The 17,198-nt window shown below is 49.3% G+C and overlaps 1 protein-coding gene across 2 annotated transcripts in view; it reads left to right on the top strand.

Annotated features, from left to right (window-relative positions):
* Window positions 1–4,552: 4,552 nt before the first annotated feature.
* Window positions 4,553–17,198, top strand: part of Nos2 (nitric oxide synthase 2) — a 37,713-nt gene continuing 25,067 nt past the window's right edge. Inside the window, exons 1-4 of one of the 2 annotated variants that reach the window (XM_075942310.1) lie at window positions 4,553–4,662; window positions 12,672–12,756; window positions 13,556–13,678; window positions 15,311–15,459. In XM_075942310.1, coding sequence (XP_075798425.1) covers window positions 4,553–4,662; window positions 12,672–12,756; window positions 13,556–13,678; window positions 15,311–15,459 — 467 coding nt within the window. Of the gene's footprint in view, window positions 4,663–8,187; window positions 8,295–12,671; window positions 12,757–13,555; window positions 13,679–15,310; window positions 15,460–17,198 lie in introns of those variants that run through there. The other variant, XM_075942311.1, reaches the window with a different exon arrangement.

The raw sequence follows: 17,198 nt of genomic DNA, 5'->3' as shown, positions 1-17,198 counted from the left end.
GGTTGAGCAAGCTCAACCCTCAGGAGGTGGAGGCAGGAGGACAAAAGACTCGAGGTCATTCCTGACTACACAGTGACTACACTGGCCTATAATCCCAGTTACTCAGGAGGCTGGAAAGCTCAAGCCCCAACTGGGGGCAGAAAACCAGAAAGTACAGAAATGGTCTAGGGTACATGTCAGTGGCACAGTGTTCACTGAGCATGAGGAAGGCCCTGGGTTCAGTTCTCAGAACCATACATAAAAAGAGGGTGTGGGAGGGGCTGGTGGCTGCTGAACCCACTGGGGAGGCTGATCTGTCCAAAGGTAAGTGCTTACTCTGACCCACAGCTGTACAACACAAAACATTCTCTTATGTTCACATCTTGCCTTCATCATTGCCACCCATTGGTCGCGGAAATGGTCCAGTGTAGCAAGGACAGGTGGCTTTTCTGAGCCTCCACAGCTGATCCGTGGTGGAACTGCCACTAGAACCCAGGACCTTGCAGGTTTATCTAGCCATGTCCTCAAAGCCTGGTGCTCACCGAACCATGTCCAATCTTCTGCACCAAACACCACGGTTGGTAGATGATGGATTGGAATAGCAGCGGAGGGGGCATGGTGGCCACAATGCCCAGGCTGGTACGTGAACAGAACGCAGAACAGTGGAGAGGAGAAATATCTTCCACGCTCCTACTCTGAGCCAGCATATTGAGGTCCTGACGGGCTCCAGTCATCGTCCACTCACTCAGCTGCCAGCACAGAGTGACCTGAACTCCAGGCCCGGGGGTCTCGCACCTCCAGAGAATGAAGAGTCAGAGGTCCATGGCTCATTGCCACAGGAAGGCAGCACTGTGAAGTGGGTCATGGGTTCCGTAGAAACCGAGGTTCCTGATGGGGGGACGCTGACAGCAAAGAGACGAGGCTAGGGAGAGTCCCCGCAGCCTGTGCTTGGGGGAGTCTATCTGAGATGTGTCTACAAGGGCCAGCAAAGCACAGTGTCAAGACAAGGATATGTCATACATACCCTGGAGCGTCACTGCTCATGCACCCAAATCTCCTGTCACAGTAACAGATTAAATAACAGAATTTGGCCAAGTATTCAGGTGCAAAGTAGGGGAGACTCTGGAAGATACTATAGATGGGAAACTGTAGTATCTGCTTTATGGCATTTTAGGGTTGATGCATGTATCTGTTGCAGACACATCTGGAATATTTGGATGCATAAACAGGGGCTAGGGGTTCCATTGTGGGAAACTTCTGAATTTCTGTCCTATAAGGCTCTAGCTGCTTTGGGGCCAGGCTGCTTTCATCACTCTGAACTTTAATCATCCGTTCTTATCCTTAGACTTTGTGCTCCCCATTAGGGGCTCAGTCTCTCCCCATTTACTGCTTCTTTGGGTTCATCTAGTTGAAGCCTGAATGGAGGTTGGCTTTGATATACTGAAACCCATAGGCTGTGTGTGTGTGTGCGCGCGCATGCAGATATACATGAAAGCTAGAAGACTATCTCGGTTCTCGCCTCCCAGGCACCATTCATCGCCTCTCAACAGCCTGGAGCTGCCTAGTAGGCTAGGCTGGCCAGCAAACCCAGGGATATTCCTGTCTTTGCTGCTGCAGAACTGATTTACAGGTGCACGCCACCACGCCCAGCATTTTATCATTGGCTGATTGGCTGATTTCTCACTGTGCATGCACAGCGGCACACTTGGAGAGGTCAGGGGACAATTCATGGGAGTTGGTTCTCTCCTTCCACCGTTTGGGTTCCAGGAATCCAGGAACGCCAGCCTTGACAGTAATTCCCGTCACCTGCTGAGCTATCTCCCTGACCCACGCCCCGCACCTTTATATGAGGCTGAACTTAGGTCCTTGCGCATGCTAGACAAGCACTTTCCCAACTAGCCCATCTCCCCAGTCCAGCGACCCGATTTTTAATTAATTTATTCACTGGACGATGTATCTTCTCTCCCATCTCTTTGAGAGCACACGTCTTCTGGGTGACTCTTAGTTTGTGTATCTTAGACAAAAGCAAGACTTTGAGGCTGGACTGAGCTTGGGAAACCTGGGAAAATGAGTGGACATGGATAGGGTGTGTCGGGACAGTGTGACCCAGGGGGACTTTCCCCCTCCCTGCTTGTCCCCTTTCCTCTAATACTGTCGTTATTTTACTTTCATAATGGAAATTTCCATGCCGTGTATGAATGCTTTATTTGAAGCATTATAGTAAATTATAACTCATCTATTTAGGTTTTCAAAACAGGGTTTCTCTGTGTAGCCATGGCTGTCCTGGAACTCACTCTGTAGACCAGGCTGGCCCAAACTCAGGGATCTGCTTTTTTCTGTCTTTAAAGTGCTGGGATTAAAGGCTTGTACCACCATGTCCAGGTAGGAAATTATAATTCTGTATATTAGAAGCTGCACTATAATGCTCCCTGTGAAAAGGAGACTTTCCCCACCATGGTCCTCCCTACCATGCAGACCAAGCTTACTAGTAGTGGGAGGATGCCAGTCAATCAGTATCTTGGAGATTTCTCTGTGCCAATGGCCTGCCTTCCATCCTTTCTACAAAACCCTCCTGATGGATGCTTCACTGGCCTTCTGGAACCTGGACCTGTTTTCCAGCACGTTCCATACTGTCAGTATTTCCTAGCTGCCTGGACTCCTGCAAACTGAAAGTGAGAGAACAGACAGGAATTAACCAGGGAGCTCCATCCATGCCCAGAACAAAATTCCCTGAAACCCACAAGCCAGGCTATGTGGTTTAGCCAAGAATAGCCTCCGTCTCTAGTGACCCAGTATTGAAATGGCCATCTGCTGCCAAGTGGCCACTGCCTTGGGCCGGAGACCAGGAAGAGGTGGCCTCGCTGAGGATGCACCACACAAAGTGATGCAAGAGTGCCCGCACAGTAGGAGTGCCCATCGTAAATGAGCTAACTGCACACACGCCTGGGGACTCTCCCTTGGGGATCGGAGACTATGCAAAACAGCTCTGCAGAGTGGGTATAAAAACCTGATGGCTGCTGCCCCTGCCACAGCTTCACAGGGAGTTGAAGACTGAGACTCTGGCCTCAGAGGGCACAGTGTCACTGGTTCGAAACCTCTCAGCCACCTTGGTGAGGGGACTGGGCAGTTAGAGACTCTTTTGAGGTTGGGTCTTGCTCACTCCAAGGAGTAGCATAGGCAACTGCAAGGTGAGTCTTGTATTGGGGACAGCCGCTCTTTAGAGTGGCTTCTTGTTTGGGAAAGCACAGAAGATCAGACTTTTTTTCCCCCTTCTCTTTTTGTGGATGGGCTGAAGCGGATGGAAGGTCTAGGGGGAGCAACCATGGGAGGCTGTGACTGTTCAATAGGGCACCTTAGTCAGATTCCTTCTCTGTAGATCTTTACTGTGGTGGCTAGACTACAAAGAAAAGCTTTCTGGAAAGTTCAGAATGGGGGGCATCTGCTGGGAATTTTTTTTATATATAGCATATCCTGGCTAATCTTTATAAAATGTACACCTTTCCCACCCCCAAATCTGAAAAAGTGGGGATTATTAATCCCATTTCAGGAGTGCAGAAATGAATTTCAGTGAACTAGCTTGATTTAGATCAAGTGCCTAGAAAGATGCAGGTTGACATCTAGGTCATCAGGGCTCTGAGGTTCCTAGCGGGGCTTTGTTCCCACTCCCATCTGAGGCTGTCTTTCCCCAGGGAAGGCACTGGCCCCTGGGAAGCCCAGACACCCCCAGGCTGCCAGGCTGCGTCTCTCTCCATTTCTTATCTTTTTCTTTTCCTTTTGCTTTTTTTGAGACAGGGTTTCCCTGTAGTTTTGGAGCCTGTCCTGAAACTAGCTCTTGTAGACCAGGCTGGTCTCGAACTCACAAAGATACGCCTGCCTCTCCCTCCCAAGTGCTGGGATTAAAGGCTTGCACCAACACCACCTGGCCTCTTATCTTCTTCTTAAAGGAGATAACCTCAAGTACTGAGAATTTAATGCTCTTTTTTCACAAATCATTGATTTCTCCTGGAATAACAAAGGGGAATGCTGGTATAGTTCCTTGGCTTAAGATGAATAATGATTCCTAAACCAAAGGAAAGGTGGCGAGGACCGGAGCGCCAGCCCGAAGTGCAGGTCAAGCGGGAAGGTTACTATTGATGACTGTTGGCTCTTCTCATCAACAGGAAGCAAGAAGGGTCAGGCGAGTGTGAACACCTCACTTCAGTGATCCCCAGCTCCTGTCCACCTTGCTTGAGGCTAAGGATAGTTCTGCTCTGAGCCACTGGGTTTTCTAAGGAGGATTGTGGACACTTCCTTTGGTAGGTGGCTATGTGGCATCCAGTGTTATTCCTCTGACTTGTTCTATGTCTTTGCAAAACAGGAGTCTGTCCCACAGGGTTTCAACCACCGACCCCAGAGTGCAAGCATGGGGAGGGTGGCCCAAGGCAAGCCTTAGCTGGACTTGGTCTCCATTCTCTGGGACACTGGCACCGTGTTCATTAGGCGCTTTTTTCAACCCCACCTCACAGCCTCCCTCCCCTTCCTCAGTCCCACAGAAATCATCTCGGAGTTGAAACAAGGGTGCAAAGTCACAGACATGGCCTGCCCCTGGAAATTTCTGTTCAGAGCCAAATCCCACCAAGGTGACTTGAAGGAGGAAAAGGACATTAACAACAATGTGGGGAAAACCCCAAGGGCCGTTCCCAGGTAAGCAATCACTGCCCCAACCTGCTTGGGGTTTCCTTGACCCTGCTGCCTCCCTCTACTCCCAGCCTCAGAGAGCCTGATCTCCAGGGCACTGCTCATAATTCTCTGCTGGCATCTGTGCAGCTAGGGTGTGTAGAAGGAAGGCCTAGGGCTGGTGCTGTGCCCAAGGGAGTTTGGACTCTCTGGAGGAAGAAGGAGGGAAGAATTTGTGAAAATGGAGGCTGGAGAGCCTAGTAGTCACCCCTGGTGATGTCCTGATTGGCCAGGACATGCGTGCCAACAGTTGTTAGATATTTTGACTATTAGACAACAGAAGGGTGTCAAAACGGCCCTGTGCGGTCCTCAGTGACCTTGTGACTTTGGGAAAGTCCACCTATTTGAGTCTCAGGCAGGTCTGCAGTGTGACCTACCCGATAGCGTGCTGGGGGTGAAATAAGGTATACGCAAGGCTTGTTGAAGCATCTCTGCGTGCTAGAGATAAATAGAAGGGTTTGTCACCATTTACTGAAGCTGTTTTATCACCAGGGCTACACAGTACTGTACCTACACACTTTGAACTTGACCTCCATGGGGTCCTTTGCTGTGGTCTCATTCTGCAAACGAGGCTCTGGTAGGAAAGACTGGGTTGCATGACTGCTAAGGATGCATTTTAGAACTGAACTAGTTTAGATGGACAGGTCAGGAGAATTTTAGAGAATGCTAGGGGTCCACAACCTGGGACTTGATCAAGCTGAAAGATGGCTTTCTCTGCAAATGTCATGACACAGAATCATGTCCAAGCCTCAGTCTGCAACAGGCTCAGGTATTTGCAGGACTACAGTGGGCAGCGCCCCCTGGAGGCAGTATGCAGGGCAGCCCTAAATTTCCCTGTCCCTGTGCTACCAGATTTCGAAAGGGAACTTAAGCAGAAAGGAATAGCTTTGCTACTTCATAACCGTGTGTCTTTTGTCAAGTCCCTTAGCCCCCAAACCTCCTTTTCCTCACTTGTAGGTGTTGGACTCTAGCGTCCAAACACCGAGAAGGAGTCACCCCCAGAGACCATCTCATACACCACAGCCGATGCAAAAGCATGAGGATTTTATTAATTCTGTCATGACAGGGTCCCCCAGCATTCGGGAAGCCGAGGGACCTCGAATAGCGGGTACAGTCTACTTTTAAAGGGGCCACAGAAGCAAGGGGGGTTGTTCTTTGACTATTCTGATTGGCTTATTTGAAAGGGCTATTACCAATAATTGACTGGAGAGCTGTTGCCAGATCAGATGAGGTAAGAGGTCATTTTGACCCCATTTCCCAGGGGACTGAATCAAAACATACGTATATGGGTAACTGTTCAGGAACTGAGTACGTGCGAGTGTAGCTGTTAGGTCCTTGGTTTCCAGGGGAGGAGGGGAAACACTATGGCACAGAGGTTGAGAGGATTCAGAATTGTCAAAAATGGCTTCAGGATTGTCTTAAAGTCTTACATAGGAAGACAGTAGTCGTGGTAGGCTTAAAGGAGGCAGACGCCCCAGGCACAGAAGGCAGAGAAAATTGGAGGCGACAGTACCAAGGCGGTCAGGAATCCTGGGGCTCAGGGGCCCATGCACAGCATCACTGGCCTCAAGGCCACCTGACAGCACTTCCGTTTGAAAGTGCAGACTTCATCTCTTCTTTCTCATTACCTGGTTCCCTGCGACCCCTGCCCTTTGTCCTCTCAGAATCCATCTGCCCACACACCCCTTTCCCTCCAACTCTACTTCAAACAAGTCATGCCCCTGCTCCGAAGTCTTTGGTAGCTCCCACACTGAGGCTTGACCCTGCCCAGACAGAGGGCATCCCCTCTGACAATCCCGAAGGGGAAGGCTGCTATCCTCCCCTTTAGGGAAGAGAACAGGCAAGTCCAGAATGCTTAAGCCATCTTAAGATCTCGTAGTTGGCAAATGGCAAAGCAGGGATTATGGTTATGGTTGGGTTATGATCACTATCCTGGTTGCCGTGCTCTGGGTCCTGGATGAGTTTTATCCCGTTAATAATTACACTTGAAGCTTGCTCACCTGGAACCACGCTGCCGGTTAACATGGCGACAAAGCCTTCCTGTTTAATCAGTGGATCAACAGAGACGTTTATTAATTGTATAACAGCCACAGATAATTATAGTGTACATGGTACTATGTCAATAACCAGGCGTGAACTGTTTTTATCTTGTCTAACAAGGACAGTTTCTAGAAAGTGAAGGAGCTGAGATTTGAGGCAAGTCCTCTGTGCTCTTTCCCTGAGGACCCACTACGTTCTACACCCAGAAAGAGAAAAACAAACCCAATTGCCACAGTCAGGGAGGAAAGGGGAGGCAAAGGCTTCCTCTCTAGTTTGGAAAGTCCTGGAAAAGCAAGATGTTAGAGAGCTTTATGTGTGCTGGAGGGGTCGGGGAAGGGAGGGGTAACAAACAGGAGAACCTGCTGAGCCCTCTGAAGGTATGACCTGGCTGTCGGGCCAGGAGGGGCCATGGCAGATGGCTTTCTGGAGGAGGGAGACCAGCTGAAATGGGACTGCCCAGGAAAGGTGACCAGAGGATGTTCCTGGAAGAGGAAGCTGCCTACAAAGGGAGTTTTGGTCTGAAAGCAGCAGGAGCCAGTTATTTTTATTTTAAAACATACTTTTCAAATCCATGCAAACTGAGAGCCTGTTCCTGGTGGCTTTCAACTTTGTGTAAACAAGTGATTTAGACATGTGCAGGGTGTGACCATGCGTGTGCATGCGTGTGCTTTAGAGACAAAGGGGAAATGTCGGATCATCTGGGTGAACCACTGGGAATTCAGAGCAAAGTTAAGCTTAGTGACTGCGTTACAGGATGCTAAAACGAACTCTCCTCGAAAAGGAATTTGGACTTGGGTTTCGTTTGCCTAAATCTTGGCCAGGAAGGTCCCTGAGGGCTGCAGCCCTACTCCACCTGGGTCTTACTGGCTGCCCAGCTCCCAAATTACAACCTAGCGACAGAACGAAATACCTTGGTCCTATGCCTTCTACAGAGTGGGGTCCAGAGGTCTTGAGAGGACCCTCGGGATGCTTTGGGTCTGATGGCCCCCACTTTTTCCACAGAAGTCACCCTCAACCTTAAGTGTTCTTTCTTTTCCTTTCTGGAATCATAAAGGACAGGGAGAACGGACAAAACGTTTCCTGGGAGAGTTTTGGTGAAGCAGAGGCAGAAATGGCCCTGGGGCTGTTGTGTGGCCTTGAGCAGGACCCTCATTTCTCTAATCCCTCATCTTCTACCTCCATAAAGCGAAGGTAAAAAAGAATTGCCTTCTTGAGTAAATTTCGTTAGGGGGGGAGAGAAAATAATAGACAAGGAAGATGCTGGTGCAGCGGAGAGTCTGAGTCGCGATCCTTATTGTCACCGCTAAGGGAATACACAAACCGAGGCAATTCGCGCCGCCCTGCTTGTTGTCCTGGGACACTAGAGGCCAAGCCGCGAGAGGTGGGCGGGGGCTGCGGGGTTCCGCCGGGATAAAGGGACAGCGCGAGCGAGCGAGTGGCGGTGGCCCAACCATGCGCGACGGGCTGAGCAGCGCGTGCGACGCCACCCGGCCACGGCTCTGCCGCTTCCTGCGCAGGATCTTCGGCCCGAAGGTCGCCCGCCGGGTGGGCCCAGCCAGGTACAGCGCGGGACCTGGGGAGCAGCGAGGGCGTTGGGAGCCCGGGTGACCCCTCTGGGACGCGAGAGAGGTCGGGCTGAGAGCCCATGCCTGCCACCCTGTGAGTGCTTCTGCACCAAGGGATGTCTGCGTCGCTTTGAGACGGGTTCTGGCTAAGTCAATAGGTTCACATCAAACCTGGAAATCCTCCTGCCTCGGCTTCCCAAATACTGGCATTACAGGCGTGTGCCACTATTTAATGCATTTTGTCTTTCCCCAACTCCCATAGTGGGAACTGACCTGCATTTAAACAAGTGCTCTTCCACTGACACACACGCACATCACACGCACGCGCGCGCACACACTCACACACCCCCCCCCCCCCACCTTGTTGCACTCCTTCTCCTTACTGTGCTCTAGACAAATACTGTGAAGCGGGCAAAGATGATCGTCTTTTACAATAAGACATTCTCCCTCTCACAAGACAGGTGAGGCTGTGGATTTAGCACTCTCTCCTCAGCAACCGAGTTCTGCTTCTGCCACGTCATGACTGCAGATGCTTCTATGGGCCTGAGCGAATCTTCATGATTACTTTTGCCTGCAAGTCTTTAATGATTCTTCATTCCTATAATGGGCCAGGCAGGTCTCAACCAGGCTGTGGGTACTGGGAGTGTCTGCAGGCTCGCCATATACAGCCCAGTAATTTGGAACCAAGAATCCTGAGCCTTAAATTGCTCATCCGACACCTGGTCCTTGGTCTCCTTTAGCAGATGGCCAGAATAAATCTGCTAACTGGTGGCAGGACATAGGAACTGGAGCAAAGTTCTGTTTATTCACTCTTGCTCTTTTTCTCCTTAATCCTAATTATAAATGCACTTGAAGAACTTTAAAATCTCGTGTGTGTGTGTGTGTGTGTGTGTGTGTGTGTGTGCCTTCAAAGATGCATAAAGTTAAAAGGAAAGAGCGAAATGCAAATATGGCCATGGTTTATCATATTATGCTAATTGTTGTGAACCTTTCCTGGTCTTTCCCGCAGGAGCTTCCAGGCCTGCTGGAGCCCACATTCATTCACACGCACGCATGCATCGCACATGCGCACTCAGACTGTCACCAGAGGGTCAGCAGATATCCAGTCTGAGGCATTAGACACAACCTAGGCATGCAGCCGTGGACCCTGGGGCCAGGCTAACTGTGGCTCATCTCAACAGTGGATTACAGACAGCGTTTAAAACCTTCTGAAGCACTTAAGTAGACAGTGGCACTACTGTAGCCCAGGGGATGTTTCTGATCTAATTCTAGTCTCCAAAGACTGACACCCAGCTGGATGCGAAGCATGGGTCAAAGGAGGGTGGTGAGAATGCAAATCTTGGCTTCCTTTCCTCTTTCTGGTGAAGCATACCAGTCCAGACCAGAGAAGCATGTCAAAGAAAAAAATTGCTCAGCTGGGTGTGGCAGAACCTGCCTGTAACCCCAGCACTCAGGAGGCAGAAGCAAGAGTTCAGCTGAATAGTGAGTTCAAGGGCAGCCAGAGGTATAGGAAATCCTGTCTCAAGCAACCAAGAAAGAAATGTTTCATGATTTTGTTTAGTTTCGCGAGGTGTGTGTGTGTGTGTGTGTGTGTGTGTGTGTGTGTGTGAAGGAGGGGTTATTTGGTTGTGGTTTTGTGTTTGTTTTGTTTTTTGAGCTAGCCTCTCACTAAATAACCCAGGCTAAACAATTCTCCCGCCTCCCCGTGGCTGCTGGGGTTCTTCCAGACATCAGTCAGACACCCCACTTGAGTGACACTTACTGACACACCACAAGGAGGTGTTACTGAGGACAGTCCCTCAGGTGGGTACAGGGACCACTGCAGTCTTGCAGTGGAGGGAGAGAGAAGGTTCCACACTAACACAGCAGGGCAAAGGTGAGCTATTGCCAAAGATAAAGAAGATTCTCACTGAACTGACCCAACAAGATTCCTGTCGAAGGTAGACCTGGACCTCACTTGGGGATGAGGGACCGGAAGGTCAGTTTTTACTAAATGACTAAGCAGGGAGGTAACGAAAACAGGAGTTTGGGCTTTTTGTTTCATTTTATTTTAGATTTATTTTATATGTATGGATGTTTTGCCTACAGGTATGTTTGTGTACCACATGCATGCCTGGTGTTCTTGTAAGTCAGAAGAGGGTTTCAGATCTCCTGGAAGTAAAGTTATAGAAGTAAAGTTATAGATGGCTGCGAGCCACCTTGTGGGTGCTGGAAATCAAACCTTAGGTCCTCTGCAAGACAAACAAATGCTTTTGTAAACGTTAAGCCATCTCGTCAGACCCTGACTCTTTTGCTTGCTTGCTTGTTTGTTTGTTTGTTTGTTTGTGAGACAGGGTCTTGCTATGTAGCCTAGCCTGGCTTGGAACTCATAGGAAATCCCTCTGCCTCTGTTTCTTTGGTTCTAGGGTCACAAATATGTGCTACCATGCAAAACTAAATCTTTATTTTATGAGGACGCATACAAATGGGTCTATATCAAAGTATCACCAAGCCAAGAGTCTTTTTTATAGTTCATACACAGGACCCTTTCAGGGTCGGTGTATAACTTGGTTCAGATATAAGTTGCTTTATGATGGCTGCAGCTGTCCTTTCCATCTGAGGGGACACACTCTAGGACCACAAGGGACATCTGAGGCCACAACAGTAATGAACCCTGAATGTGTACTCTTATTGTCCTGCCCATTCTTACAATGATGAAATTTAATTTATAAATTGGACAAAGGAGGAGATATCCAACAGTGACTACTAGTAACACAGAACTGTAGTAAGAGGTCGCTTGTTTGGTCTCGGCTGCTCAGCCCTGAAATAATCACACAGAAACCATATTATTTGCAATACTGTTTGGCCAATAGCTTAAGCGTATTTCTAGCTAACTCATGTCTTAAATTAACCCATCTCCATTAATCTGTGTATTACTACAAGGCTGTGGCTTACCGGGAAAAGTTCTGGCATTTGTCTCTGGTGGGGCTATATGGCTTCTCCCTTGACTCCACCCTTCTTTCTCCCAGCATTCAGTTTAGTTTTCCCCGCCTAGCTCTGCTCTACCGTATCATAGGCCCAAAACAGCTTCTTTATTAACCAATGGCATTCACAGCATACAGAGGGAAATCCCACATCACAGAACCACTATAGCAGTGCACTGTAGTTAAAAACTGTGGGGTGTGGATAGTTGAGGCATTGACCGTGTCAATAGTCATCTGTTTTTTTTTTCATTTTGTTTTGTTCTTTTCTGGTGCCAGAGCTTTATCTTCAACTCTGCTAGAAATGTGACTGCAATTTCTTCACCAGCAGACATGGCTTCTCCACTATTCCTCCCTCTCTCCCTCTCTCCCTCTATCCCTCCCTCCCTCCCTCCCTCCCTCAGTCCCCTGTCCCTCCCTCCCTCCCTCCCTCCCTTCTTTCCTTCTTTCCTTTATTTATTTTTGTTTTTCCAGACAGAATTTCTCTGTATAGCCTTGACTGTCCTGGAACTCACTCTGTAGACCAGGCTGTCCTCAAACTCAGAGATCCACCTGCCTCTGCCTCCCCAGTGCTGGGATCAAAGGCGTGCATCACTGTGTCTGACTCTTTTTTTCTTTATATTTTTTCCCACAAGTTATTTTTTTAAATTTTTAATCGTATTTTTTAATAGGCATTATATAGCACAGGCTAGCTTTGAATTCCCTATGTAGCTAAGGATAACCTTGAACTCCTGATCCTCCTGTGTCTACTTTCTAGGTATTGGGATCACACGTATGTGCCACCCTCACCTGGCTTTATTCCTCTCACTTTTTACAAGATAAATACTTGGAGTACCAGGCACTCTGACTTCTATCTGGCTTCTCAGTACTCAGGAGGCTCGGGCAGATGGAGTGCCATGAGTTGGAAGTCAGTGTGATATACAGAGTAAATAAGTTAGTGTTTGGGGGTTGTTTATGTGCTTTGTAGAAAGTTCTCATGTAGCCCAGAGAGGCATTGAACTTTCAGTGTAATTGAGACTGGTCCTTCTGCCACCATCAGCCAGATGCTGGGATCCCAGGCATGCACGACCATGCCCAGCTTACACTAAAGCTTGGAAGGACTGGATTGCTGGAGCATTTGCACTTGGCTTTCTGAGCGGGCATTTCCCCAGAGCTTCTGTGTGGTCCTGTCTGAGCAATCTGGCTCATCCCCCAGACTGTTTTATCTTTGGGTGGTCAAAGTAGAGATGAAGAGGGAAGGCAGTGACAGGATTCTGAGACTGGCTCCCTCGCCCTCCTTGATGGGAAGCCAGGGACAGGCCATTCCCACCTTTAGCCCCCAGTGCTCCGCCTACCAGACAGGGATTCACAGAGGCCTCCCAAGACCCCCTCCCAGATTCTATCTCTTTTCACGATAACTTTCTTTTCACAGTCCGACAACACAGGATGACCCTAAGGGTCACAGACCTGCCAAGCACCAAAATGCCTCTTCGCAGCCCCTCACTGGGACAGCACAGGTCAGTGGTTTGATCACAGAGTATGGGAAGGTCCTTTATCCTTCTCCTGAGGAGATTCAGGCTACACAGCCCTTTGGAAGCTGGGCAGGAGGGTACAGGAAACCAAGTTCTAGGGAGTGGAGCAACCCAGATCTGGGGTACACAGGGAGCCAAGGAGGCTATGAACAATAGAACGGTCCTGACAATCAGGAGAGGAGGTCCCCAGGGTGCACTAGCACCCAGATAACTTCCTGGGTGATTGACAATATGGGTGTCGGCAGTTTAAGACCATTTCTGGAATTATAGGTGGGACATTCTAGAATGATCTCAGACTTAGCTGCTGAGCCTCTAGACTCAGTCCCTGGCTTCCAGCCATGGATCACATCTTTCTGAAGCCCTTTCCATCCTAGGACTGTAAGGAGGTGGCAGAGGGATGCAGACTGGGAAAGGTGTCCCAGGGGAAGTGAAACAGTGGGTATCTGTTAACTTCGCAGCTCCCAGCTCTGTCCTTGGCAGGCCCAGCTGCAGCAGTGGCCTTCCCATCTAACTTGAATTCCCCTTATGAGCCAGCACTGGCTGGGCCTTGGGAAGGACAGAAGCCTGGCTCTGGCCCAGCCACCTGCAGTGCTCATCTGGCACTGGGCCAACTTCTGGGAAGGGTGGAGGATTGAGGACTGGCCCTGTGTGTGTGCGCCCTGCTTTGTGTGCCCACACAAAGCTCCCTTCCTCACCCAAGCAGAGGATAGAGGTGCAGGGGATACTTGTATGGGTCATTGGGGGTTCAGGTATTTGGAAAACACTGGATGTTTACCCATCTTAGAATGGTCCGGAATCCCTGGAGAACCTGCGTGTGCCTCCATCGACCTGCCCACAGTACGTGAAGATCAAAAACTGGGGCAGTGGAGAGATTCTGCGAGACACCCTTCACCACAAGGCTGCCTCGGTGAGAAGTCTGGGGCTGAGGAGGGCCAGCTTTGTCCTAGCTAGGGTACCATAAGGGCCCTCTAGGGGTCTATCACATATCCCCTGCACTTAATAGGCACCCATCTTCTCAGACAAAAGATGCTGGGAGCTCTGTTTTCATAAATTACAGTTGGAAGTCAATAAGGCCAGTTTCCTGTTCACCACCCGATTAGGAAGCAGATAACCTAGGAGGTCAGACAAAAGGCTACGGGAACCAATGTTTTCTTAGCGTTCAAGAGTGTCCTAGAGTTTTCTGTTAGGCTTGTCCAAAGCTGACTGAACTGACGGGAAGCAGTGAGCTCCCTGTGACTGGAAGGGTGCAATGCTATTTGATAGGGAGGCAACAGTGGTTCAAGCAGCCAATGAATGGGGACTAATTATCTTTTAAGATTCCCTCCTGTCTTCACATTCCTTACTCTGACTCTAGAATTCACACTGAGAAGCTGAGTGTGGCCAGTCAGTGGTGGCACATGCCTTTAATCCCAGAACTCTGTGAGTTTGAGACCAGCCTGATCTACAAGAGCTAGTTCCAGGACAGGCTCCAAAACCACAGAGAAACCCTGTCTCGAAACCCCCCCCCCCAAAAAAAAGAAGCTGAGTGTGGTGGCACACGCTTTTAATTCCAGCACTTGGAAGAGGCAAGCAGATGTCTGAGTTTGAGGGCAGTCAAGTCTACTTAGTGTGTTCTGGGACAGCCAGAGCTACACAGTGAGACCTTGTCTCAAAACAACAGAAACAAAACCCAGGACAAAACCAAAGAGAGAGAAAGAAAAAAAAAGGATTCATGCTGTGGTTATAAAGTGGGAAAGAACCAGAAAGCCTAAAAAGGCAGGATGATTTCCCAAACCCTCAGAAACTGGGTTTGTAGTCCCAGCAGTTGGGAGATAGAGGCAAGGGGTTAGGAGTTCAAGGTGACCTGCTATGTAGTGAGTTTGAGGCCCTCCTGGGCCATTTGTAAGATCTTGTCTCAAAAACAGTACCCAGCTGGGTGGGCGCACACCTTTAATCCCAGCACTCAGGAGGCAGAGGCAGTCAGCTCTCTGTGAGTTCAAGGTCAGCCTGGTCTACAGATCAAATTCCAAGACAGGCTCCAAAGTTACACCGAGAAATCCTGTCTCAAAAAATAAAAGCAAAACAAACAAACAAAAAACCAAAAGTACCCAAACCCCCAAAACAAAGCAAAACAGAGCAACACCATAGTTAACATCTGGGTGTCCATCTTTCTGGTGCTTCTTTCCATGCCTCCCTGACTTTAGAATGTTCAGCCACTCATCCATTTTCTCTAGGCTGACACTGTACCTATGTTCCCCCAGGAGCCAGCTGGGTCTCTTAGAAAGAAAAGAAGACAAGAAGTCCCCTAGGAGTAAGCTATGGAGTTTTCTCTGAGGCTGGTGCTGGGTCTTTGGCTAACTGGAGGAAAGGGACAGAGAGAAACCAGCTTGTACCCACTGGATCTCAGGAAAGGAGAGGGGAGTTAGGCTCTGGGTAGACCCCAACGAGAGGGTGCCCGCATAGAGTCACTGTGAGCGTAGCAGCCAGAGGAAGGCCAGGATACTGGCTCAGGGGTGGAGGGAGAAAAAGGAGGCCTACTTACCCCTGTCTCTCTTCCTAGGATTTCACCTGTGGGTCCAAGTCTTGCTTGGGGTCCATCATGAATCCCAAGAGTTTGACCAGAGGACCCAGAGACAAGCCCACCTCTCTGGAGGAGCTTCTGCCTCAAGCCATTGAGTTCATCAACCAGTATTATGGCTCCTTCACAGAGTAAGTCTGGCTTCTGTCAGGGTGCCATTTCCCCCTCCTCCCTGGGGCTAGCCTGTCTTCAACTGTCCCACACTGACTCCTGAACTCTGCAATCTCCAGACTTCCCAGGTTCTAGGCCCCGAGCAGACCCTGGAGGAGTTCAGGAACTGACAGTGTAGGGGAGAGTGTAACTGCCTGGGGTTCCGGCTCCACCACAGACCACTGAGACCTGGGGAAATTCACGGGGCCTCAACTTCCCTGTGTCTACAATATGGATCTTAACGGCTTATGAGACAGCCCTGAGGTCTGTGCACGTTTAGAACAGTGTCCTAGCCTAGGGGCAATGAAACAGCGACTTGGAATGGATCCTTTTGTCCTCAAGAAAAAGGAAGCTTAGAGACTATGTGGTCAGGCTTCTTTTCCTAGAGATGTGAGCAAGATTCCCGGAGACACCCCTGGCATCATCTAATCCAGCTAGAGTCCAGGATACATGGCTTGGTGGGGTGCCTCCCTCCTGGAGTGTTTTCATCTTTACTCCAGGAGGCTTCAGGGAGTACAGTGCCCAGACTCCTTCATTCTTAGTCAGCCACTCCACTAACAAACAAGTGTTAAGCACCAAGCATGGTCCAGCATGGAATAGAAAGGTTTGTTCATTGCCAGTTGCCAAGTTTTCTTTCTGTGAATGCATACAACTGTGATCAAGGAGAGGCTGTGTGACAGGGTTAAGAGCTGGGGGCCTATCAGCCACCTACACCAGTTCAAGCCTGGGCAAGTTTCTTCCTCTCTCCGGGCCTTGGTTTCTTGTCTGAAAATATCTATTAAAATGTACCCACCTTGTATGAGTTTGTATGAAGAGTAAATGAATTCGAGGCTATAAAGAACTAAGCTGTGCTGGCTGTGATGACTGCAGCTGAAGCCCTAGTTATCGTTGTATATATGTATTTAACTTTTAAGTATTTATTTATTTGTTGGAGGACGGGGTACCTGGGCTCCAAGAGTATGAAAGTCAGAGGGGAGCCTGTGGGAGTCGGGCATCTCCTTCCACAATGTGGGTTCCTGGGACTGAACTAAGATCCTCATACATAGTGACAAGTGTCTTTACCCACTGAGACATCTTTCTGGTCCCTCGCTGTGTGTTCTTGACATAGCATCTCATGAAATAGTGGAGGCCGGCCTCTGCCCATGATTGTCCTTCTGAGTGCCGAGATGACAGGTCCATGTGCTAACATAGAATATAGAACCTTTTTTTTTTTTTTTGTATTTTCAAGACAGGGTTTCTCTGTAGTTTTGGAGCCTGTCCTGGAACTAGCTCTTAAAGAACAAGCTGGCCTTGAACTCACAGAGATCTGCCTGCCTCTGCCTCCCGAGTGCTGGGATTAAAGGTGTGCATCACCACCTCCAGGCTGAATATAGAACATTGTTATTGTCCCATTATAATATGTAACTAAGTAATTTAGCCTCCCTAAACTTTCTAACCAAAACACCCAAAGAGGTTGTGAGAACGACAGAGCAAGTCAATGAATGTCTGCTGTACAGTGTGGCTACTGCGTGGCTACAGTGTGGCCATGTCATTTTGTGGTTCAGCCTCACACAGCAGTTCCAACCTGGGACATGAGACACAGAAGGACATCTGGGACACAGGGCAGAAAGGACTGCTCTTGGTGACATCGGCTCCACCTGTCCACTGAATGCCAGAGCGAGGAGGGTGCTTGCCAAGAGGCCCCCATCTTCAAGAGCAGTGCTTCCTACCCGTCTGGGAG

This window comes from Microtus pennsylvanicus, chromosome 11 (assembly GCF_037038515.1).
Source record: "Microtus pennsylvanicus isolate mMicPen1 chromosome 11, mMicPen1.hap1, whole genome shotgun sequence".
Lineage (NCBI taxonomy): Eukaryota > Metazoa > Chordata > Mammalia > Rodentia > Cricetidae > Microtus > Microtus pennsylvanicus.
Note: the sequence above shows the minus strand (reverse complement) of the source record. Positions and strands in the feature narration are given on the sequence as shown.